The following is a 26,423-nucleotide window of genomic DNA, read 5'->3' on the forward strand; positions in this document are numbered from 1 at the left end:
TTAGGTTTTTCACTTTCTTGGATTTGTCCTGGATAGGATTCTAAGGAAATCCTACAAAACACCAGAGTAACATTTTGGGGTATAAAAAATTAGCAGGTTACAGGTTGGAAGTTTTTAATCCCTGATGGAAGTAATGTTAATTTCTCACTACTCAAGTGATCCACAGAAATGTTATGGTTGAGTTCTTGTATGTAACTTGCTCGCAGTGTGATTTCATACAGTTTCTATTAATTCAATATTCCTATAAATTATTTCTGTGAATAGTTGTCCAAAGATTTTCTTGTTTCTCCATTTTGGATAGTCAAGAATAAGTCTGTTGCAGTTTTAGACATTCCACTATTTGCCTCAGTTTTTAAGTACTTATTCTATTTACCTTCACGTTCATCTGAACAGAATTTCGCTCCACAGTTAAAATTTAAGACCTAACCCGTAAGTATCATGGCCTTAACTTTATCTTTTACAGAAGTGAACATGTTAGTCTTACTCTACCTCACTAAACCTGATCTCTCTTTTCTGAATTTTCTACAAGATCATAGCCTTCCTATTTCTAAGGCGCTATCATAATTCTTTAAGTTGCGCTTTGAGAAGTTTTCCTTCTCTTTACATGAATTCATATTCTTATCATTCAGATGGCATCTTTTTTCCTCCCCTTTTGGATTAGTATTTTATACGACAGTTAAAAAAAACCCAAACAATAAAACAACCTTTCCCAACCTTTTCTGTGCATTTTGCTTTGCTTCAACCCTTATTTACCACACTGCTACCCTATCAAGGAACCTCTGTTATTGGTCTCCCCACCTAGTCTTCTTGCAAGTGAAAGAGGAAGAATCGTTAGAGAGAATGATTCAGAGAAGAAATAGAAGCTGGAAGTGGGAGGTAGGAAGCTGGCTTTTTTTGGCACGTTAAAAATAGATGTTTTCCAAATAAATATTTTAAACTGTACTGCATTCTGGAGAAGAGCAAAACAAAACAAAAATATGGAAGTGGATTGTTATTCTTTCATTGCTGTGTTCTATGAGCTGCAGAAATCCAAAGTACACTGTGCTTATTATGTGTTTATATATATGGTGATGAGAGACAAGCAGAATACCAAGTCCAAAAGTGCATGTTATTATCAGCACCTCTAATACTGTGAGATCTCTGGATGACAGCAGTATATCAAGCTAATACTTTGTTAGATCAAGCTAATACTTTGTTAGATTATTAACTACTTTAATAGACAGAATTTTATCACAGCTATACTTGACTTTGTGTCTGTGTTTAATTTTTTCCTCTGGTCATGCTGTTTCCATCTCTTAATGAGAGGGCAGCTGTTCAAAATGAAGTAGACAGGAGTTCAGAATGGGCTATGGACATAGCTGTTTCTTCGTCCCCCATTATTTTGCACAAACCTTTGAAAGTGAAGCCTATTTGTGGATTTTATGTAGATAAATTATAAATGTGTTTGTTTCTTTCATTAATTCTTTGCCTTTTATGACTCTGCAGCTTTGTCAAAACTTTCTATGACTGCTGCTGCTTTTCTCAGAAGGGTCCTACTGATCCTAGGTCTTGTCAGATGACTATATAGGGCTGCCTCGGTAGGGGAATTGGTCTTTATTAAGCAGCTCAGCTCCCCTGCTACTCCTTTCTTCTTTTATTTTGCAAGCAATTTTGAGAATTCAGGCCCCAAGTAATTTATAACCTTTTCTCCACTTAACGTACAAATAAGATTATGCTTGCTCCAACTTCCACTCCTTGATTGTCATAATTTTGGCCTATTTCCTGTGTTCAATTGCTTCTACTATGTGAAACAACATCAATGTTAGTACTGTTAAACAACTCATCCAAATTAAAAACCACAGTGGGAGCAATCTCTGTAAAGACCACTAAACTTAAACAGAAATCCCTTCTCTTAGGAGTGAAAATAGAGGAAAGCAGGAAACCAGAGCTGCCCATGCCTAGTCCTGATTTTCTGAAGTCCGTGGGTGTTTTGCCACCAGTGTCAGTGAGGCAGATTCAGGCTCCTGCATGCTGTGTTCTTGGGTGCTCTGTTGCTTAATGGAAAGTTTAATGCACTTGGATAAAACTTAAGCTAATTAGATTGTGTAGTAGTTTTAGACAGGAGTTAGCAACATCAAAGCAGCATAATTTTGGTTTTATAGTCCTAAGTATCTTCACTAAGTAAAGTATTAGGCTTTTGCATTCTTTGTAGATTACTTCAAATTATTCATTATGAAATAGTGATGCTATTCTTGTTATAAATGAACACAACTGTGATGCCTATTCCTATTTTAAAAATTTTCCTGGATTCTACTGGTGAGGTTTTAGGAACAACTTGGACCTGGCCCACCTCTGCTCCTCCCGACTTCAACTTCAGTGTTACCGAAGGCAGTAAGGGACAGCCTTGACCAGTGCTGAGCAACATTTTAAAATGCCACATAATGTGTACATTATGTGTAATATTTCTGCTTGAAAAACTGACCAACAAAGAGCCAAGCAGAAATCAGCAGGTTTCTCCACAGTGCCCTGCTGGCATCTTGTGTCCATGACCTGTAAAGAAAGCCTTCATCACAGATGGAGGAATTTGGGTATTCCTCCCGAGTGACTGAAGCATGATCCCTTCTTAGTCTCCTGCTGAAGCTTCCGATGACTTCCTTTGTCTTTCCACTGACTAACTGGATTTCGTGTAAGCCTGACATTGTTAGATGCCATTTTTAGGAGTGATGTACTGGGAAATGGGGGTTTTCTTTGTTGTTTTGGAACATTGTTCAAGCGTAACCAAAAACTCATTTCAGCGAAGACCAGCTGTTGAAATGTGAGGGATTCCAGCCCTTTCTGTTTTGCCTTTCTGCTACATTCTCTGATAACGAATAGTCTTCATACCAAATCATCATGTATTATAAGTACTTTCTGTTGAAAAGCCATAGTTGTTTGTATTCCCACACCAGATCTTCAAGGAGGAGCAAGGCCTGGAGACACAAGGACAGGCACAGAGGCATGACCGTGCTGCTCACAGCACTGTTCTGATACAATGGCCATTAACTTAAAAGGAAGGCTTAGGATGCTTTTATTTTTAGTAGTCAAAAAAGTAGCTGCAATTTTTAGTTTTGTGTCCTGAAGTCTCAGGTTTTATATTTTTTCTATAACGTCACCTTCTGCTGAGAAAGGAACCTCTTTGTCCTTGGTATTACTTTGAATGTCTCTATTATGCCCAGTCCTATTTTTTTGCTCTCTGCTCTGAACATTTTAATGGTATCAAAGTCAAAATCACCTCAAGCAAAAGTTTATCCACAACTCAAATGCTTTTGTGGAATGCTTTTAATTTCCCTCTACTTTCATATTTCTTTCTGTCTCATTCTGCGTGTTTTCTAACAATTTGTCTGCTGTTCGTATTACATCTTCACTGGGTGACTTATGCAATAGTCAGCTCTTTTTTTGTCTGTCCAGTTAATGTGAAGAAGTTAGCAGTGTTTACAGGTGACTATGTGGGCCTACCTGTGCTGCCAGTCTTGAGTTATAGCTACCCATCGCTGCTTATCTTCAAAGCCAACATAACAGCAAGATTGGTAAAGAATTTAATGCTGACATCTTAAAACTTTTTTAAATATGCCAGGGTAGTTAGGAATGAAATTCCCAGTGACTTTTAGTGGAAATTCAGATTCCCTGAGTACTTAGGTGCTTTAAAAATGATTCTTTATATAGTTTAAATCAAGTAACATTAACTACAAAAGAAATTAATAGTGATTTTTTTAAACAGTTTGGCAACCACAATCATTCAGTATTAGTTCAGCCTGTCTAGTACAACTGAAACGAGAGGAGAAATATGCATTGCTAATTATCAACCACATATCTTCAGGTATGAGACAGTCTGTGGTGCACGGTTCGCATGGTTTGTTAATCCTTCCTTCAGGCTCCTCGCATCGTGTAGCAGTGAGACCACAGCCCGTGTGTAGGCACACTGTCCTGGAATAGCTCTGAGTCACGCTGCCGGAGAAGAAAGCAGGCTTTGTGGTACGCGCCATGGCAGCGCAGGCGCCCCCACCACCTCCTGTGCCTCTGATGAGGATGCAGCTTCATAAACTCCTCTCTCTGAGCCAGCTTAGCTTAACGGACCAGGACAAAGTGCGATAGACGCCGGTCTTCCCCTGCTTTCCTGCTTGCTCCAGCTGTCACCATTTCAGTCAAAGAGAAGAGAGGCATAAATACTTATCCCCCTTGTGTTTGCCTACACTGCAGTCCATTTTTTCATATTGACAGCAGTAGTACTAGCAGTACAGGTTACTGTAGGTGATGTGTAATTTGTAATTGATTACTGCTGCGAGAATCTATCTGCTTTTATATGGCACACAATAAAAGATATAAGGTTGGATGTAGCAAATGCGGTGACACCAGCAGAGCATGGCAGTGTTGCCATTTATTTGAGTGTAGGCCTACTTTTTCCCAAATCGAGAATTTTGTTCTTCACCATTAAAATGTTTTCTTTCTGGGATCTGAGTGTGACAAAAGTGGAAGGAAACACTCAGCTTCATATTGCGTCAGCTGTCAAGTTAAAAGGTATTTATTTACTTTGGGAAGCTAGCATGAGTCATTCTGAAAAGTTTATAGACATTGTTTTCATCATAATATGGAACAGGCTCTTATTACACAGTATACATGACTTGTGCTCTAAGAGTTTCTCAGAAAACAAATAAAGTGGTTTAACAGATTATTTTTATCAGTGCTTCATAATCAATACTTTTCTCTATAATTATTCAAGATAACTGTAACCAGTTCTACCTCATCTATCATCATCCTTTCTGTTTTGTTGCCATTATCCCTCTGCACGGTTATGGGTACTAAATATCATTTTTATTAGTTGGGAGTCCTGCAATAGGCACCATAGTAGTAGCAGTAACTGTTCACTTATGACTTCTGTTTTGCAGCCAAAGTGCTGAGGTAGGGAGTGGCATCAGTATATTAAGTTTTCCTCTTCTGAAGTAAAGGGAATAGATGAGTGAAGCCAGAATCTTTTAGGAAAGATGGTTAAGTGCCAGGAGACTCTGGGGCTGAAGTACTGGAGGGCTGAAGGAATTGGCAATCCTGTAGGCAATTTCCATGCTTCTGCTAAAAATAAATGCCATAATAAACTTGTGCCTCGTAATATATCTGAGGTATACAGCAAAAGCCTGCTAATGCACATCCACCCTACTGAGGCTATTGCCATATGTTAAACACTCCACAGAGACCAAAGGAATGTTAGGAGGAACTCAGTATCTCTGGGAGCAGGGCAGGAGTGACCCCCTGGCCAGGGGTAACTGGAATTTCTCTGCTAAAGTACATCCACTGGGGAAAAAACAAGCCAAGCCATCAGGTAGTCACATTTTTATCTTCTTCTCCAGCAACATGCTACCAGTAAAACAGCGGATATGGTGAGAAAAAAGAAAAGTGTACTGGTGTTCAACAAAAAAAAACCCAACCAAAACTCCCACCAACCAGGGACCATGTATGTTTATTTACATATTTCTTTACATCTACAACAGTGAAATGTGTGAAGTATTTAGTTCACATTTGTGATTTCTTTATGAGGTTTGGGCTTTGCTTTTCTTTTTTTATTTTTTCCTAGTCTGAGAGGTTGTTTTCTAATGCCAGCTCTTTAAATGCCATTTCACTAATGAGAGTTATTCAGTTTTCAGAATGATGTCTAACAGAAAGAGGGTTAAATTTGCCATCTAAGAGCAACATCTGTACACTAAGCTGTAGTTTTGTACTGTACCAGACTAGGCACCTCTGGAAAGTGCAACTCTGAGCTGTCATCGTGGGGATGTCTTTCTGGAAGATTTTTTGAAATGAAGCCCTGGTCTGTCAGGGGTACCTGAAAACCCTACTAGCACTCTCCCATACAGCGCCCCTACAGATTTTTCCTCCTACTCTTCTTCAAGTAGACGGCAAGACCCTTTAGCTCACTGCTGCTTCCTTGCACTGGGGGCCCCCAGTGAAAGCAGCTCAGTTCGGTGTGTGCCCTGCTCACCGTATGTGTGCTGGCAGTGCTGCCACTTCCCAGGCTGCCAGGGACTGCTCACACACCGCGAAGGTCTGTCTTTACTCAGGCTGCTGGGTATCCAAGGGCAAGGCTGTGATGAAGACAGCCCAAAGCAAGCTTGCTTTTTTCTTTTTTCCACATTTTGGCTCTCATGGAGATCCAATGTTCCATGCTTCAGTGGCGTCACCTCCTACTAGCCAGAGCCAAGCAACGCTCTTGGGTACCGACATATTCTCTTCTCCAACATGTGTTCTCTGTGTCCCAGGAGGAAATTTTTGAGCCTTCCACTATGGGCTTCTTTCCTGTATCTTGCTAGAACTGCTTTTCTGTTCATTATTTCCCTTCCAGAAAAGCTATGTTTTTGGACAAGGGTGGGGACTGTTTTATTTCTCTCACAGGAGAGAGACTTGGGCACTTTGAACTACTTCTTATGACCAAGAAAGTAGCAGTGGGCTACAGTACAAAACAGATATTACTGCTCAAACTTGAGTTACTCATCTGAGCAACTAAACTTTCCTAATTAGGACTAAAAGTTTCAGAAGTGTGTCAGGGTGTTTTTCACTCCATCAAAATGTAGACATTTAAATGTTGGGCATCTGTTCTTCATTAATCTTCTAATCTCTGCAGTCAGTGGAGAGGTAGACCCTCTGGAGGATGACTTGTCCCATCGTGACAAGTTTTGTAAGGTGGGATGAATTAGCTCTTAAATTCCTAAGCCATCAGGAACCAGATTTTTAAATTTAATTAGGGCCCATTTAGAACTCAGAACTTTACGCTTTCATCTTTTAATATCTTTTAAAATAACCTGAATCTTCTGAAAACATTTCTTAGCTCTTTTGATGAGATGCTTCTTTAATGGTAACTAGAGGATGAAATTTCCCAACCATACTTTCTTGTCAAAAAATAAAAATTTACAGATAAGGAGCAACATTGTCTTAGTGACACTGTTCCATACTCAGAAAACCAGAGTTTGTCAGATATTTTTATTTCCACACATTTGGCCTCTGCTCTTCTCACTCAAACACTAAGATGATTTTCCTTGCAGTTTTGGGGTTTTGGCTCTTCTGGTTTATAATTCTACCAACAACATCGATTTAGAAGAGGAAGACATCCGACAGAAGCTCATAAATAATAATGGGACCATGGAAGGAGGTTATAAGCTTCATACTGTTGATGTTGATCCAGTGGGTAAGTAGTTTTCGGCTTTGTTACACAACAGATTTTGTTTGCTTGTCCATAAATAAGCATGTTCTGTGTTAAAATAATCACACATTTCCAAACTGTATGACTGTTTCAGATTTTAAATTGTCCCTATAAGCTTCACTGTTCCACAAATGTCAGACCTGTGCTCAAGATATCTCTTTTAACACAAACACAGTTGTCCAGATTGCATTAGTCAGTGTTTTGCTGTTTGGTTCAAAGAGGCTGGGACAGTTCCTGACAGCTCCTCTGGCAGTTTGAGGATAAAGAAGTATGATTTACAGCCAGAGCTATAATGAGACATTTTGGACCTCCAAGCCCCTCCCTGCCCACTCCTCAACCTTGTTGTTTGTGCTCCTGCCAGCTGCTGCCCTTAATCAATCTCCTTTTAGCTCTCATCTTTTCCCATTCAACGTCTTCCAGTCAGAGATTCCCCTTCCCTTGGGAGGGAGGAGGTGGGGGCTGGTGGCGCACAAGTGGATGCAGCATGCACATTCAATCCTTTCCCTTGAGCAGCAGCACTATATGTTGTCCCCTGTTGTGCACCCCTCCATTGCCACTACTCTATAGACAACAATCAAGCATTTCATTTGAAGACAGCTTTGTGCTGTAGACTGGTTGATGAGCTGAGGACAAGAAATGGAAGATAATTAAATGAAGAAATTTGCCATTAACACTGATATATTGTTATTTTTACAGAAAAATGTTTAGCTGAAGAAAACCCTCCAAACTATTTTTGGCCAGATACCAGACCGACTGTGACCAACATCACATTATGCCATGGGAGCTCAGTTCAGACTGCATCAAGAACCTGGTAGGCGTTCAAATATCTGAGAAGCTGAGAGCTTCAAATGCAACTTTCTGTTTAGATAGTTAAACTGTATCCTCCATTATGGTTGCCATTGGCTGGTATTGTATTTCAGGAAGGTGATTTCTATACTGTGAGAGATTACGTGTGTGTGCAGTAAGAGTATGTACTTTATTGGTATGAAAAAAAAGCTCATCTACCACTTCTGTAGGGCATATTGAGGCCCACAATTAATACATGTTCAAAGTGACTATAAAAATAGCATCTTCTTACAGAATGAAACTGCTTTCTTCAAATCATGATGTTTATGTTACCAAAACCAAAGTTTCACATTTGCTAGCACTCTGCTACTACTATCTGACTTGTATAAGAAATTCTCAACAAAATTGTCTGAAGATGAGATGTGTATTTGGTTTAATTCAGAACCTCTCATCTTGTTAAGGGAAAGTAAAAGAAATTCTGTGAAACAAGCATTTTGCCAGTAGTTAGTCATAATTGAAGGCGGGGATAATCTTATGCTTAAAGATTTGAACTTGAGTTTTTAAGGTTTAGGATAAATTTTCCCTAATGTATGCTTTCTTTGTGAACATCTACAAAAGATTTAGACACTGTATCTCTATTTCCCATTTGTAAAATGGGAATATTATTACTTCCTTTGATATATTACCAGAACAATATGGCTTTGATCTCCTTTGAGTGCCTTGAACATGGCTACGATGGTGCAATATTAATTAATTTCTTCAGTATTTAGGATGATCACCATTAAATGCCATACAGTAGTCTTATCCACCCACGTTGCATCTGGAACATGTTCTGAGAAGACCAGATCTTTTCCTTTTTGAAAACAATATGGCAACATGGATATGAATCAGCTGTGAGGTTCTGTGCCAAACAGGAAAGAAACCAGCATTATATTTAACAAACTCACTTCCTCAGCCTCTTAATCTTGTACAAGAACTGCTGGATTCTGATTGACCAACTTTTGTTGTAGAGTGAGTAGTGCAGAAGTCAAACTGTTTTTATGTCAGAGCCTCAGAATCATTAAAAATTAAGGCTTCTGGCCTTTGCTGCCCCAGTATTGCTTATCTTTATTGTTCATTTGTGGTCTACACAATACCGTTGATTGTCCATGTACAGCACTTCTCATAAAAAAAATTACTGTGTTCTGCACTGTGCTATGCTTTCCTTGCCTCTGCCTCCACTAGCTTTTGCCAATATGGAGCACAGGTGGGGTGTGTTTTGGGAGAAGAGGAAGCTCTTCTAACGGTCTCTTCTAGTCCTGTGCATCCCACAGTAGAAGGTTACCTGCTAGTGTGCTGTTATAATAAAGGTGATCAACTGAGGAGTAACTTTATTCTATCGTGCTGAGTGAAAGGATAACTTTCCCATTCTCCATCCTGCCTTTGCCATGCTGTGATAACATGATTGTCTTTAAAGAAAACTGAGGAAAAAATGTGTTTAATTTTGGAGCCATATCTGGGTATTTTGCTATGGTAAGGCTTTTTAAAAAAAGTGGTTTGGAAAAAAAAAAAATCTTTCTGTCTGCCCCTCACCTTGGACCTGGATCTGATGGTGACCTGCCCTAGTTTTCATGAGTGGCATAAGTTTATATCTCCACATAGCTCCTGTGCGTGTTCTTCTGAAAGGTATTACGGCTTGCTATTGACTTGATCAAAGCCGTTTATATCAAAGGGAAATTATAGAAATAGCATCTGATTAGGCCATAATAGTGGCCTATTATGACACTATTGTTTGTGTCAACATTTGGGTCTTTCCTGAAATACAAGGCCAGAATTTCCACTGATGCGGTTTATCAAATCGGTATAGGAATCAGCTGGGAATTTGTCCAAAAGAACTAGGGTTTCTTTCAGCACTGTCACTTAATTGATCACATATTTCCACTGTCAGGCATACATATTTCATTTCACTAGGGGCCATGTTGCTAGGAATATTGTGAATTGAGAAGAGTGGACCACTGTGACACCTACAAAAGAATTATGAAACTTTTACATAATTTTGCTACTGTATTTCATGTGAATTTTGTCATTTTTCCTCTTTAGCTATTTGGGTCTGCAGAATTATACATCATACTGGGGCCAGCCTGATCTTAGAAATTGCACAGGTGGGTACATTGATATTGGTCTTTGGCTAAAGGAATAGTTTTGTAGACCTTGGTTACTGCTTACTATAAGGAAGTTACATTAAGGAAGAATATCTTCCAGCTTTATGCTAAGTCGTTTAAAATCTTTCTAAAAAACCAGTGCAAAGTAAATATTTGAACTCTGGGGAAGTGCATCAAGTTGAATTCAGCCCACTCATGAAAAGCTCTGCGTACCAATTAATGAAATAAATCAAACTCTTCAGGTAATTTAAGCAAGAATAGAGGCAGGTGGTAGCTTGCCTCAATTTGATATTCAGGTTCAGACAAATTTTTAAATGTTTCCAGTATCTGTAGGTGCCAGTGGAAAGACTCCCACTCTCTTCACTGGGCTTACAATCAGACATTTTCAGATTTATTCTCCGTTTGCAAAATACCCCTTGATGTCATTCTGGCCTTAGAGGAGTAATAAAATAAATAGACAACAATTTTATGGCCCCTTTTTTTAGTGCCAGAGCTAGTGAAGAGAATGATACTGTCGTAAGTAATTCAGAGCACCTACAGTAAGTGCCTGTTCTGAATTGCTTTCTTGGGGAAGCCTCTTTTTCTTTCTCCACTGATAGAGAGGTCCTAGGGAGCCTGGGTTCCTAACTTAGTTGATTGCGTACTTGCAGTCAGGCTATATGAAAACAGCATTTCATGTAAAATTAACATTCTACAGTAAATGTAGCAAAAGCTATATTATAAAACACAACATTAAAAAACCACAGCCAGTTGCAGACTAAAGAAGGCTGATCTTCTTTCAAAATCTTATTTGCAAATTCCAATAAACCTCAAATATTTTGATATTGTAAAATGCTAGTGTTTACATTATTTTTCTATCCAGCTGGCATCAAGCTTACAGTTTAACATATGATTTACACTAACGTTTTGCCATTGGACATACTATCAAACTTTCCTTACCAGGAAGATTCTTCTCATGAAATTTGCTTGTGTGTTGCGCTTGCCAACCCTCCAAGTAAGAGTACAATCCTCTGAAGGAACTGAAACATTTACAATGGGGTCAGGCTTTCTCCCCAAAGCTTAAAAGAGTGAATATTTTGTCAGTAATAGTGACTTTGGATGCATTTGTTTCACTTCAAGAGTGAAACTGGTTTTCCCAGTGAAAAAAAAGGGATAGCATAAGGAGAAAAAGAGAGGAAAAATATGCTTTTTATTTCTTACTTCCCCTTTCTTTCTTTCAATCAGCCCTTTCAATAATAGTTCTGATTTACAAGGTCAAATCAAATTAAGGAAAAGAAAGACACAGCCAATGAAGACAGTTATAAAATAATCAGCAGGTTCTATATACGTTTTCGTAAAATTAAAAATTTGATAAAATGAAAAAATCCTATGCTTATTACAAGTACCACAGAACATGCTCTAGCTTTCAACAATGAGAATAAAAATTTGTATTTCTGAATTACTTCAGGACTGATATGAATTATTTTCTCTTTTTACTTCATTTTACATGTACACTTACAGAAAATGCAGCTGATATAGCCAATCAGCTTCTGAATCTCACCGGTGAAGGGCAGCAGCTAACCTCAGACAAAGTAAATGATGTTGTGCAGAAGCTCAAAAAAATTGTGAATGATGAAGAAATTGATGAATCTCTGGGCTCTACCGTGGTGACAATTTTTTCCAATATTCTAACAAGTTCAGACAGTGTATTGGCAGCATCATCTTCAGAGTAAGTATTTCTGCATTGGAGACAAGCTTTTGAGAGCAACCTGCAAGGTGGAAGGATTCATCCTTCCATATATAGACAAATAATTGCAGTACAAAAGTCAAACTTTTCTGATTTCCATCAAAAAGAATTTTCCAAATTAGATATACAAATATTTCTTCTTGTACTAAAATTAATGTGCATGACAAAGATGAAGTAGTTGGATGGAGAAGAAGTCTCCTGATACGTGACACAGCATAGATCTAAGTACTGTTGGAAAATTATTTCAGGACTAGTGATATGTAGTCAGATAGTTTCTGTCAATCAAAAGCTTTTGTTTTCAACAGAGATGCATAAATTTACAACCTGATAGTCTCCTTGTGAATACACAGATGGGTGATAGAAACATAGTCAATAATAAGAGGATCATCTTAAATGCAGAGAGCATACAGAGCATAGTTTTTTTTTTTTTAATTCAGTTTTTAGAATAATTTTATTTCTGTTTTTAGAGCTCTAAAAACTATTGATGCCTTGGCTTTAAAGATCCAGTTCACTGGACCATCCATGAGTATTTCAACACGAAACCTCGCACTTGGAGTGTCTGCTATGAACTCAACTTCATTCAAAGGCGGTTCTTTCAGTGTCAGTCCACAGAATAATGCATCTGATTTCCAGGTATGGAACAAGCCGTTGTATTTGAACGTGAAATGTGTGTGTTGTTCCAAGTGTGTTTACTGTGGTTCTTACAAAACCACTTACAGCTCCTAGTTCTCCCCTACTTTCTATTTCCTTTTTCCTGCAATCATCCAAACAGATTAATGTAGTATTTCCTTGAGTGACAGGAAACCTCGATAAACTCACATGTTCCATATGGATGAAAAGTAATTTGCTTACAAATCCAGAACAGACTTTATCCTTTTTAGTTTTTTTTTTTACTAATGAAAAGGGAAAATAATCTTTAACAGTCTGCTGTATTACCTGTTGTACACTAGCTAACAACTCCATTGATGCATTTCAGCTTCAGAGTAAGACACATAAATTTAGATATCTACATGTAGATTTATGCAGATACAATAGGTCTTCAACCTTCCAGTATAGTTTAAACACCTGCTGCTAACAGAGATCTAAGGCTGATCCAGTTGTCCACACACAGGTTGATAGGTTTGTGCCATTTGGGATGTCCGAGGCAGTTCAAGACATTCATGTGGAGCTTGACCAGCCTAGACATGAAAAATAAAAGAAACACAGATCACTCAAAATGCAGAATGCTCTCCAGTGCTTCAGTATCTAGACAGGCTGTTATAGTTAAGATATTTGTCATCACCTCAAAAATATTTTTTCTTCTTTTTTCACATATAGAAAAGCTCAGACATCTAAAAGCTATGAAATAGCATTTGAGATGCACATGAGCACCTATTGGGATATTCCAAAGGTTCTGCTGAAATCAGTAGCAATGAGGTGCCTAGAATTTTTAAACTTCAGTATGTGCCTGTCTGCATCTTATGGCACCTAAATGCTTTTAAAAATGTAGTACGATGTATTTTTTTCAGTTATGTAAGAAGTCTATGACAGAAGTAATGTAATCTTAGTTTCCTAGGAGTCTAACCATTCAAATACAGTGAGCCTTACTTGGAGAAACACACAGAAAAGATTAAACAGAAAAATTAAAAAACCTACTGTTGTTTGGGCCAGAGGAACCAAATCTGAATCCAAACAAAAATGGCATTATGAAAACGGTTAAAGACTAATCACTAGAGTATAAGCATCTTATGGAACCAAATTAATTCCCACTGCAAATTGGCAAAACAACAATCATAATAAATGTTTGATCATTTTATAAAGTACTATGTACTGTAAAAATCAAAAACAGTAATGAAGACAGTGCTATAAAAAGTAGTAGTAATATAATAGGCTGTAGGCCTTTTACATGCTGTGTATATGGACTTTGGATCAAAACTCAAATGCTGGTTTAAATCAATACAAATGGATTTAATGTAATTGAGTTTTCACATATTTATATTCATAGACTTTTTGGCTAAAATTTCTTTGAATCAATTTTATTAGACATTTTTGGTGATTATGAATCTACTTTTGTTTAGCTCTCTTATTAATGAAGCTCAGTAGCTGATTGTTCTTTGATTGTAATCAAAGGAACGTTTCTCCTCCAGATTTCATTCTGTATTTATGGAAAGAGGAAAGGAAAAATTCTGAAGTCAGGTTTGGGATGTTCGCATGTATAATAAGAATTACCATCTGTGGCTTGAGGACATCCAGGAATTTTCTTGCCCTGGAATCATTTATTATAGCACTGTCTAAATAATGATAAAATCCAAACTCCGTCAAATTATTTATAATGTTCCTATTGGAACATGAGTTTGTTCTCAGACTTTTACATTTCCAACAGCTGATTGAGAATTCTTAGCATCCTTCCTACCAGAAAAGTCTGCAGCGGCTGTGGTCACCATTAATATTTTCCATGCCTATCAGGAAAGATACTTGCTATCCCTGCTGGTAGGATATACCCTTGTGGAAGTCCAAGTTTTTCACCAGTGATGTGATGATCTATCCCAGGCTCATCAGGGAGCATTAAGCTCTTCAAGCTGTATGTCAGAATGTTTCCAGATTTTATTTCGTATTTTTTTCTTAAAGTAGATATCAAGCAAATGTATCCATGGCAATTTGGAAAGATTCTATTTCAGTCCCCTGTGTCTTTATGTTTCTTGCCAAACCTTTGACTAAGTTAGCTTTTGGTGATTCATATTATTAAATTGTTCCTGTAATATATCCATACTTCTTTATAGAAGCCTTTTCCACTCTGTTTGCAGACAATACCTAATGGGACATCTTTATCACACACACACTTTCTGTTTAACGTGGCAGAATTATCCTTTGAAAACCTTTTATTCAACTACATTTAGCCCTGTCAGGTTCATATCTATGAACCACTTCTTAGTAATTTCCAAAGGTGCCTGTTATTCACAGTAAATCAGTGAAAATTTGGAAGTTAAATAAATCTATCAGTAGCCTATGGCTTTTAACTTTCTATTAGCTAATAGTGCTTTTAGGATCATACGACTGATCATGAGAGGCATAAATACATGACCAAGTTGCCTCTGGAGAAGTCAGGAGTGTGAGTTTCCTTATCTCACAGTAAAATTCTTGAATTCTTTCACTATAGAGCCACTGTGAGATGGCTTGCTCCCCTTCCCTTGATAGGTAGGGTGGCACACCTTGAGTATGCCCTGGTGGGAAAGCATGCAGTCATAGAATTGCTGCCTGGTAGCTAATGAAATACAAGTTTGCATCCTCATTTATTTCCTGCTCACTTGTTACACCACTGTGCCATAGAGGGCTTTCAGCTGTCTGACACGTTGCCAGTATAGATTAAGCTTATATTGATGGCAGAAAGTGTCTTTTTTGTGCTACATAGCACGATAAATATAGAGAGGTGACACTAATCATTTCTAAAACACCCTTCTGTAACAGAGAAACTAGAAAAGCTCATAAGAGAATTAATTCAGATGTGCAGATCAAGCCAAATAATACAACTCAAGAAAGAAGGATTCAGAGCATATTTTTCAGTTCTCAACATTGGTATGAGGAAAAGTATCTTGATGGTTACTGAAAATTATGATGACTGCCATTATTGCCATCTCATTATTTCCAAATCATCATTATAGCAGTGGAGGAGTGAGTTTGTTTGTTTGTTTGTTTGTTTTGTCTAATACCTTCCTGTAACAGAAGGCTGATCTCATGCTGGAAGGGTGGGAAAACCTCCTAAGCCTTTTTTTTATTTATTTGTTGCATCAACTCTTACATAGGTACAGGTCATATTAGTGTTAATTGTTTCTAGTCCCATGTTTAGATATCTTTGTGTAAGGGTGTGAACCCGGTTGGATTGGACAATGGATGGTTTGGGTTTTGTTTGAACATGTTCTTCTGTTTATTTAACAGATAGATTTTGACAAGGATCAGACAAATGCCTTTGCTTCTGTTGTTCTGCCGCCAAGTTTACTGAAGAATTTAAGTCAAGATGAGTTTGAAGTTATATCCAGGGCTCAATTTACTTTCTTCAATAAAAATGGTCTTTTTCAGGTAAACTTTAATGTGGTTTATGTCATTTCAGTTTGGGTGAGTCAAAGGCAGCTGCTAAAAGTTTTCTGTAGTGTAATCATTTCACAGCATCTCATGAGTTGTAGGAATGAGAAGGTGATAGCAGATGTAGGCACTAGAGACAGTGTTATGTTGAGAGTGACAAAATAGCCAAAGTGCCCAAGTTGAATTAAAGTCAGTGATTTGACTGCAAATTCCTGTCACATGTGAGATAAACTTTTTCTCAGGGAACTTTTCTGTGGAAAACTGGATCCCAGCTGCTTATAATCAGAGTAAAGTAGCAAGGCCTCTTAAAGGGCATAACTTCTGTTAAAAAGCATTAATATAGGTCCTTGATGTTCAGTGGAGCCAGGTTCTTTTCTATCAGAAGGGAATTTGGCCTATAACAGTGCCAAGTACTCTTTCTTTCTCTTTTCCTTAAAAGAGTTAGTTGGTACTCATATCCAGCTGACCACTTATATTCAGTTGGAAACTCTGGGCTTATGGTCATCAGCCAGAGAACTTTTTTTTCTATACACACTATTCTTCTTTTCATATATGTGTTCTCATAAGCACACCCTATTTTAACATGGAATGAGGATAACAATACTTGTACCTGAAAACTAAAGGGACTCAGGTCAATTTGATTTTTTCTCCTTTGGGTTCCATCACATGGTAATTATAAATAGTTCCTGCACGGTAGATGCCAAAAAAATTAGGAAGAGTGCACAGCTTGGAAAAAACAACCAAAAACATACCTATTTTGAAAAAAAATGAGTTAATTAAGAAGGAAACATTGTTTCATAGTGAACTGTAGACTGAGCCTCAGAAGACTTGAGTTTGTTTTCCCATTAGTATTTCAAGTGACCTTTGGCTCTTGTGCATCCGCAGAACTCTGTAGTATTGTATTGTCCCTATATTATCGTTTTTATTGGCAGTGTATCCAGATTCTTCAGATAATCTAGGCAAGAAAATACCCATGACCCTCAGTTGCTTTCTGAAATACACCCCGAAGTATCTTTAACTATTTAAAATGGTATTCATTTTAAGCCCGCTTTTGAGAAAAACAGGACGGATATATTTGATAAAGAAACCAGAAGAATGCAGATGATGGCATAAAATCATATAAAGTCAGAATGTGTCCTTTAATGGTGCTAGCACGTGTTTCTAAGGGATACTTAATAAGACATTGAAAGGCAAAAACCAGGAAATTTTGCATCTATATTAGCAACTAAAATTCCTTCCATTCTTTTTTGTGTTTTTCAAACTATTCACGGGTGACATGTTCAACACAATTAATTAAAAATGTGTAAAACTCACATTTTAGTAAGTCTAAAATTAAAGTCTAAAAAAATAAATAAATAAAGGCTAAAAGTAAAGCCTAAAAATAAATTGATCCACATGCCATCTCAAACCTAATAACTTTATCCATTAGTATAAAAGTATTTCATAAATATATTTATTCCAATTGCAGTTAAAAAAATCCTAACGCTATTAGCTGTATTTCTTATAAGCATTCAACAAGCAGTGAAACATCATACTTTACAGTACTGGAGCGGTTTTTTTATGGCAACTGAGGGAACGCTAGTAAATTTTATCTTGTCATTCATTAAAATCTGGTGGTTACATTACTTAGAAGACTATATGAAAAATTGATGTAAGCTATTCAGGGTGGGATTCATTTCACCAAAGGCAGGTGTGTTCAATGTACGTACCTATGCCTGAACTGTTGTCCATAAGTTGCCTTCAAAGCCAGTTGATGGAAAAGAATGGACACCATTGAGGTGTGACATGTCATCCTAGTGCAGGAGTAGGCATCAGTTCCCCAGACAAAGGAGCATAGTGGAATTTGAGGCACCCCAAGGTACAAAGGTACTACTGGCCGACAGATGTGACAACGAACCTGTAAGAGATGTGAGATCTGCAGTAGCAGCTGGAGACTGGGCGGGATACCTTAAAGCCTCTAAAATGGACATTTGTTGTTAGGCAACCCATATTCGACCTAGATGTATAGAATAGGTAAGATGAATTATGCCCTGGATGTGCCGGTTTCCTTTCAGTGACTATGTTAAGAAACCCTAGAAACTTCCATTCTAGACATTTTCTTTTTGTATGCCTAAAGTTAGATTGGAAGGATCATCCTCATGAGTTCCGAGGCCATGAAAATAATGTGCAAATATGATAAATATGTGAGTTGTAATGATTTTCTAGACTAGACCAGATTTCTGTCATTGACGCTAGCCTCAGTATTGCTTTACTTTGTACCTCTATATATTTTATTGGCTAAAAGCCTACCCCTGACTTTAGCTGAGCACAGCCTTATAACTAAATAAGCAGTTATCTGTATTTTACTTTAATGCACACATTATTTCTATTCCTTTCTAAGGACAAGTAAGAATATATGAAATTGCCTTACCTAAAGAGACCATCTGATATTTATTTCTAGTTTTTGTTATCTGCTAGAGACAGAATCCACTGAAACCCATAGCAGTCTGTCCAAAGGCTTTCATAGACTTTGTCAGGTGTTGAAATTTAGGTGGTAGCCAAGAGGTTTTCTCTTGTTTGAATGCTCAAGAACTGTCTAGAAAAATGCATTTTCATTCCTCCACAATTTTTAAGTTTTTAGGAAATTATGTCACAAAGCTCCAGTATAATCTGAAATACTGTGTTTGAAAACTCTTGGATATGGTTCTTAAGAAACTAAATACTCTTCTCAGGATAATGTGCACTTAATAGCTGAAGCTATTCTGTCTCTCATGAGTGGTGGGATCTCATAAGCCCAGTGCCGAGCTGATACCTGACATTTCCTGGTCTGTATCAGAAATAGTGTGGCCAGCAGGAGTAGGGAAGTGATCGTGCCCCTGTACTCGGCACTGGTGAGGCCGCACCTCGAATACTGTGTTCGGTTTTGGGCCCCTCACTACAAGAAGAACATCGAGGTGTTAGAGCGTGTCCAGAGAAGGGCAACGAAGCTGGTGAAGGGTCAGGAGAACAAGTCTTCTGAGGAGCGGCTGAGGGAACTGGGGTTGTTTAGCCTGGAGAAAAGGAGGCTGAGGGGAGACCTCATCGCTCTCTACAGCTACCTGAAAGGAGGTTGTAGTGAGGTGGGTGTCGGTCTCTTCTCCCAAGTAACAAGCGATAGGACAAGAGGAAACGGCCTCAAGTTGTGCCAGGGGAGGTTTAGATTGGACGTGAGGAAAAACGTCTTTACTGAAAGAGTGGTGAAACATTGGAACAGGCTGCCCAGGGAAGTGGTGGAGTCCCCCTCCCTGGAATTATTTAAAAGATGTGTAGATGCGGCACTTAGGGACATGGTTTAGTGGGCATGGTGGTGTGGGGTTGATGGTTGGACTCTGATTTTAGAGGTCTTTTCCAACCTTAATGATTCTATGATTCTATGATTCTATCTTATCAGGCTAACAAAACCCCTAGACTGAAGGAATCAGGGCGGTTCAGGAGTTTGGCAGCCCAGACTTTTGGAGGGAAAGTGAGTGGCAATACATTTGACCTAAGATCTGCTGCAGGCAGTGACCAAGCTCCCCATAAGCTTCCCATAAGGCCAACCAGGCGTGTAACTATGCAGGTTTCAATGGAAGCTCATCAAAAGAAAGTAGTATTTCCAAAGCACTTCCATTTTAATAAATCATCAGTTTCCAAGGAAAATTTCTCTTTTGGAAAATTCTCAACCTGGTACTTTTTGACTGCAGGTTAGAAATGGCATTGCTCAGTGATAACATCAGTCTTCTATTTAAATCCCCATCAAATAAGACCTTGCAGAAAATATTATCTCCTACAGTATGTAACATTGCTTTGAATTTGTTTACTACTTCTTAGTCATTCATTGTAAGATGGAGGATGATTTAGCAACTATACACAGAAAACAGGTTATTCTCAAAAACTTTGCATCTACTAAAAAGGATAGTGTCGACAATAAGTAAGCTAGTTCATTCGTGTTTAGGGAAATGAGCTAATCGTATCATGGGTTGTTATCTGCTACATTGTTTGAGTTACAATTTTGTTGGCATCAGACATAATGATTAAAAGGGAAATTTATGCCTTCTAACCTCTCTCTATAATTGTGCCTATATATGTTTATGTCTATAAGGAAAACAGGGAAACTTCCATGAGGCAAACCCATAATTTGATTTTATAAACATAATGTTCTTATATTGCGTGATCAAAAGTGTAGAAATGCTGACAACTTGTTTATTCTGGCACGCTGCAAAAATGAAACTGTGTACTCTGGCTTTTATGTTATGTGCTGTGTAAGCATTTATTATATTTTTCTGAATCTTTCAAAGGATGCAGAAAATCCTGCCAATTTGACCAGTTTTGTGGTGGCATGCAGTATTGGAAACATAACTATTCAGGATCTTCAGGATTATGTGAAGGTTTCAATTAAGCACACCAAAATTCAGGTAAGACAGGACTGATTATTCAGAGGAACAGGAATGTAGATTATATATAATAATAAAGGCTGAGCATATAGCCTGATTGATTTGGATGGATTTTGAGTAAGAACATAAACTCAAAAGGAAATAAAAACTCTAGAACAAAAGCAAGTAAGCAAAAAGTAAAACCAAATAACCTCTCCCATCCTCACACATTCCTACTCCGTTCATGATCTAACATTTATCTGAAAGACTATTGATCCTGCCACTCAGAGGCAATTTCTGTGCCAATAACTGTAGGCAAAACCTCTGTTCATGACCATGTTCGTGACCAGTGACCAGGGACACGATTTATTACACTGGAACTTTAGAATGATTTTAGAAAGTCTTTGATCAAATGGGAATTGCTTTGTTAATAGTTCCCCATGTTACTTTGTTGTTATATGGTTTTCAGCAAAGGAAGAATAGGCAGAACCATGTTGTTAAAAGATGACTACAATTCATTTAGGGAAATACAGACCAAATGCAACCTTTTAGCACATTCTGTTTCAGTTAAAAAACGTGAGCTTGACTCTGATCTCAGACATGTCAGTAGCTACTCGAAAAGAGATAATAGCACTAGAGAAGTTAAGAAAGAAGATACTAAAATGCAATACCTAAGTAAATTGTTTATGTAATGAGAACCTGGTTCATAATTTTCAAAGTCAATCAACTTTACCTTACATTTCATTATAATGATTATTTTAAAGTCACATAAAACAACCTCCACTTTAGACTCTGTAAAGACATCATACTCATGGATAACTTTAGTGAGACAATAAAACATTATTCTGAGGATGTGGAAAAGGAACAGTGCAGAGGAACAGTGCTCTAGATTTTATAATCTGGGCAGATCTGTCTTTCTAGCAGAGTAAGTACTAATTTGACACTAGACAAAATTTCAACAATCCGAATATTTATTCTTCTGCTTATTGAGTGAAAAGATATGTAGTAAAACATCTGTTGTAAATGTATATGTTGATGAGATACATGTCTGAAGAGGTACAAAAGGTCTACTTTTAATGTATTCTTAGGAAGATCCTAAGCCTACCTGTGTCTTCTGGGATATGAATAAAAATGGTAAGTTTAAAAATACTGTCATTTCTTTTATGAGGGGAATAAAGGTGTCTAAGTTTTAAAATCAGTCACAGTCTTGGCTCTTTTTGAATCAGTCCTTGCAGAATTAGGTGAAAACTTTAGACTGTATCATTTCTAGTTAGTAAGATCACTTGTAACAGCAGATGTTAAATATTCTTACTAAAAGTTTTGTATGTAAATTTGGTTAACATTTTAAATTTGTAAAGAAAGTTTCTCTACTTTTCTATATCTGGTAGCAGTTTTTCACTGATCTGTCTGCATGTGCAAATTAAATAGTAATTCTAATCAGACACATGAATGGTTCTTAGCATACTTTTAACTGGCTATTTAAAAAATGTTGGGTTATTTAATTGTGAAATTGTGCCTGTTACAAATCTTAAGCTGTTTTTTCTTCCGTGGAAGGTTAGGAACTACATTACACAAACTTCATTTAGACAGAGACTCAAAATGCACCTTGTAAATAGATGACAGTATGCACGATGAGGTCCCATATGGAGACACACATTAACAAGGCATCATTTTAGCTCATTCTTCATTGCTACTGCCTAACCCGTGTGTGATGTTAAACTCAAGATCTTCATCCTTTGCACAGACAAAGCCATTCTCTGGGATGACTTTCCAGATCCTTCTATTTTAGAGATCACTGCTGAGATGTTACTTCTCCTTGCCATGAAACAGAGATAGAGCAAAGAAGTAACTGTCCTTAGCAGTAGGATTTGAGGTGGAGGGGTTTAGTACAGAGAGTCTTGCAAGAAATAAAATTTACAATCTAAAGTTGTAGCTGAAAGCAGGAAATTCAGACAGAAGAACTGAGAAGAATGCAGAAGGATAAAAAAGAGCAAAAAAAAAAGAACCTAGTGAGGAAGCTAAACTTAAGAAGCACATCAAAGGAGAAACACGCAGGGACAAAACTATTATCAGTAGCTGCTCGAGTAGGGGAGAGTTTTAAGTGGTTTTGGAACACCTTCACAGTCTTTTGAGAGGTTCTGTCTTGAATTTGGGGTAAAGTTATAGGGCCAGTCGGCTAATTTGCTGGATTTTGTCTGGAGTTGTGCAAAAATGTCTTTAAAAGTTCAGAGAATATGAGCTATTTCACAAAATTAGTTCATATTTCAGCAGGAAAAAATGAAAGGAGAAGTAATCAGAAATACAAATTTTACTTTTTAACATTTATTTTTTAAAAATAAAATCTTTCTACTTATTTTTCAGAATGGCCTTTTCAGGTGGGGTGGGTAGGGGATAGTTTACTTATGTTTTTTCTTAAGGCCACAAATGATAATTGGGATTATCCGCTCTGACCTTCTGCATTACATGCTGCAGAGAAGAAGGGCGAGGCCCTCTGCTCCTGGGCCATAAATGCTTTCATGTGCCTGGGGATACATGAGTAGGAGGGAAGAAGGTGCAGACATCACATCAGTGGGGTAAAAAGGAGTTCTAAAACCATCTTATTGTTGGGTAAAACTAAGGTGTGTCTTAATGAGTGATCCACATAGCAGGTCTTATTCCTACCCCATTAACCAAAAAGCTCCCTACCTTTATTATAGACCTCCATATATCGCTTCTGCTCAGCAGTCCATTACTGGGACACTCATCTGGCGTGATTCTCTGCAGAAACTAGGAAATCTGACACTTGCTTCTTTCCTGATTGTTTTTAATGTTCACTCATTCAATTTGAGAAAGCACTTCCGCATTTGCACAAGCTGAAGTGAGAAATCTGTTAAAAGAGAGGGTGACATGAGTTTGTTGGAAAGTACGGTTTCTCCTGTTTCATTTCCACAGGTGGCAATGGTGGCTGGAACCCTGCGGGCTGCCAAGTGGATGCAGAGTCCAATGAAAACGAGACGGTCTGCTTATGCAACCACCTCACGCACTTTGGGGTCCTAATGGTAGGCAAACTCACCGTTCACCAAGTTATCTTTCCGAGGAACTGCAATGCAGTTTTTGACTTGGGTCAAGACAACTCTCATTTTTCTTACTTGGGTCATTCCTTATGCACACGATTTCTAATAATAATACATCATTTTCCCCCTTATTGTCATAAAGTTATCTTTTCATAACAAAATAGCTAGTGATAAGAATTCAGGAGCGAGGTAATGAATAAAGTTAGTAATGAAAGTATATTATAATTATTATTATGTTCTTTACAAGTGGCTAAATATTATAAAATAAAAAGTAAAATGTGCCCATAAGAGTATGCTAAATTTTGAAAATACTGTGCCACAAAAGACCTGGGGTTGAGACTTCTGAGTGATAGCAAAATACAAATAGCGTATTAAAACATCCAGCTTCAAAGCTGGGCATGGCTGGGTGAAAAAGAAAGTCAGGGACTGTAAAACCAACTCCTATTATTAACAATTCCTCTAGCGAAACAGAAAAAATTGATCTTAATGCGTCTTAAGGTGCAGGGGGTCCCTGTCATTTCCCTTAACAATATAATCTGACAAAAATGACCTGCAGCTAAGACAGGAGGGTGTAACAAGAGGGAAGTGAATGAGAAACAAGACTAGGTAGATTTGAAATTTCAAGATCAGGGAAGTGGGAAGTTGTTTGCAGAAAAAAAAAGTAGGAGAAAAAGTTGAGGTGCTGTTTTCAGAACAAAAAAAGAGAGACTCATATTGTCAGGGAAAATAGTCAGGGAAAGAAAAATGTCCTACAGTCAGTAAAACTGTTAATGAGGATGAAAAGTCAAAGGAGCGCTACAATTCCCTTTCATCCTGAGATTCAAGGGGCTAAATTGCCCCTTGCAAATTTAGGTTGCAAATCTGACAAGATTTATATTTATCTAATGTTAAAAAGTACAAAGCAATACCTTCTTTCGTGAAATGTGTAAACCCATGTTTGCTGTTTTCTTATAAATGGCTTTAATCAGCTTTGGGGATGCCTTGCAGTCAGGCCTTCTCTTGGAAGAAGTCTGCCCACTGAGGGCTGGTACAAAACGTGTAACTCGTACTCTGTCAGAGCCTTCAGCAAAGTCTCCGGTCTGGGTCGCTGGGATAGGTAGAGCACAGCCTATCAGGGAGATGAAAGAGGGAACCATATAGAGCACTTCAGCCTCAGCAGCGTAATTCCTCCAGTATTCAGGTGCCTCCAGCAATTTGCATGTGTGAAGTGTTTTCAAGAGAAAAAAATCCCAACATGAAAAAGAATACTGCTATCGTTTCTTAACATTTGGTGATTTTTTTATGCTCAGTAATGGGCTGAAACGTTTCTTTCCATCTGAAATTAACATTCTTCAGCCTCTAAAACATACCTGAAGAAAAGATGTTTGCTCTTGATCACAGCAATGCTGTGCAAGTATTTGGTTTTTGATTTAACTTGTTGCAGTGACACATAGGACTTAACCGCACAAGGGAGCCGCATGCACTGACTTTTTCAGCTTTGGCCTTCCAGAGCCTTCTTAATAAGGCTGCTCTCTTCACGTCATGCTCAGATGTAGATATGAAAAAGCCACAAGCTTTCTGTCTTTTTGCAAGCTAAATTGTGGTCTTGTTTCACTTTTCATCCTCAAAGGGAGAAAAAAAGGGCTTTCTTTAGGATACATTCAATGAGTCCCTTCTCTTCCCCGAACGCTTTTGTGGTAGTAGGAAATAAGGCACAAGTTCTTTGAATTTGGGCTGTGTTCCAATAGATTTTTACACAGTTTTGACCCTTTTAATTGCTTTTCCATTTGAATAATCTTTTCTGACTTTAATTTAGCTATTAAATTATTTTCAAATATCACTCTCCTTATATGTACAAACTGTCATATAAGATTGGGACAGGGTGTAAAAAACTGCATACAACTCCTTCCTTTTCCTATGAAGAATGGCAAGTTTTGTAGCGTTTTGTTGGTTTCTTTTGCTAGACAGTTTTGCTAGGGACAACAGTTACACTGACTATAGAATGGACACCATTATATGTTAGTATTTGCACACATTTACTCCACAGTGATATAGATCCAAACATTCTTATTTTTTTCTTGTCCTTAAAAAAGGAAATAACACTGGCATTTATTCTCAGACGGTACTATGTGGCAATTACAGTTGGACAGAAAACTGGAAAAAAAATCCTCAGAATGTTCCTGCTTCATTTCCAGGTTTTTTTGAAATGTTGTCTTTGTCACTATTTTCCTGACCAATTCTATTTATAACTATAGTTTGCATGTCAAAACAGACCATAAAACCAAAAAGCAGTATCTTGCCCTTGGTTTCACCCATAGATGATTAGCTACGTTGACTCTTACGAACTTTGAATAACAAGTAGTGATGTCAGAAACTCCCCAGAATGGTGTACATTTCAGTATGAATACTTTTAAATTACATTTTCTTAAGTCTTACATCTTCTTAAAGAGAGTTGTCTATAAGTGACGGAACTAAAAAGTTTGATAAGTGGAGATTTTTTCAGAGAAGGACATTTGAATTCCTGGTACTGAATTATAAGGATCAGTATCAGGCTCTGTCTATCTGCTGATCCCAGCAGTTATAGTACTTAAAGCACAATGTTTTCAAGAACTGTGGGAAGGAAGTGAGAGGTGTAACAACTGTAGACTAAGTATACTCAGTAAACATGAACCCTAATGTCAGGGTTATAGTGGTATTGCCAAAGTGCTTTTGAGTTTTACTTGACTGATTACCAAGAGTGAGTGTTGTGCTCATGGAAAAGGTGTTTGCTATAACTGATGCCTCTTCCTGCTCTCTCATGTAGGACCTTCAGAGAACCGTTACACAAATAGACCCACAGAATACCAAGGTCCTCACGTTTATCACTTACATAGGCTGTGGGATATCTGCTATATTTTCAGCTGCAACTCTTCTGACATATATTGCATTTGAGTAAGTATTAGTTCTGTTGAAAACATCAAAAGGAAGTATCTGTATGTGATGAATAAAATAAATTAGTTTTATGGTTAGTGTGGTTTATTTGCCTAGGAAGGGAAATTTATGTTTAAAAAAAAACCTCTGCAAAATCATGGTCACAAAGTTGGAAGTGGAAATTTTTTTCAAGGGGACCTT

The 26,423-nt window shown here is 37.7% G+C and overlaps 1 protein-coding gene across 7 annotated transcripts in view; it reads left to right on the forward strand.

The window, feature by feature from the left end:
- Positions 1–26,423, forward strand: part of ADGRG6 (adhesion G protein-coupled receptor G6) — a 112,915-nt gene that overhangs the window by 71,042 nt on the left and 15,450 nt on the right. For all 7 annotated transcript variants that reach the window (XM_076333743.1, XM_076333742.1, XM_076333748.1 and 4 more), the window contains 10 exons: positions 7,044–7,186; positions 7,898–8,012; positions 10,067–10,128; positions 11,629–11,836; positions 12,322–12,487; positions 15,767–15,907; positions 20,206–20,322; positions 21,369–21,414; positions 23,212–23,318; positions 26,116–26,243. In XM_076333743.1, the coding sequence (XP_076189858.1) occupies positions 7,044–7,186; positions 7,898–8,012; positions 10,067–10,128; positions 11,629–11,836; positions 12,322–12,487; positions 15,767–15,907; positions 20,206–20,322; positions 21,369–21,414; positions 23,212–23,318; positions 26,116–26,243 (1,233 nt within the window). The remainder of the gene's footprint in view (positions 1–7,043; positions 7,187–7,897; positions 8,013–10,066; positions 10,129–11,628; positions 11,837–12,321; positions 12,488–15,766; positions 15,908–20,205; positions 20,323–21,368; positions 21,415–23,211; positions 23,319–26,115; positions 26,244–26,423) is intronic.

Source organism: Aptenodytes patagonicus, chromosome 3 (genome assembly GCF_965638725.1).
Source record: "Aptenodytes patagonicus chromosome 3, bAptPat1.pri.cur, whole genome shotgun sequence".
Classification (NCBI taxonomy): domain Eukaryota; kingdom Metazoa; phylum Chordata; class Aves; order Sphenisciformes; family Spheniscidae; genus Aptenodytes; species Aptenodytes patagonicus.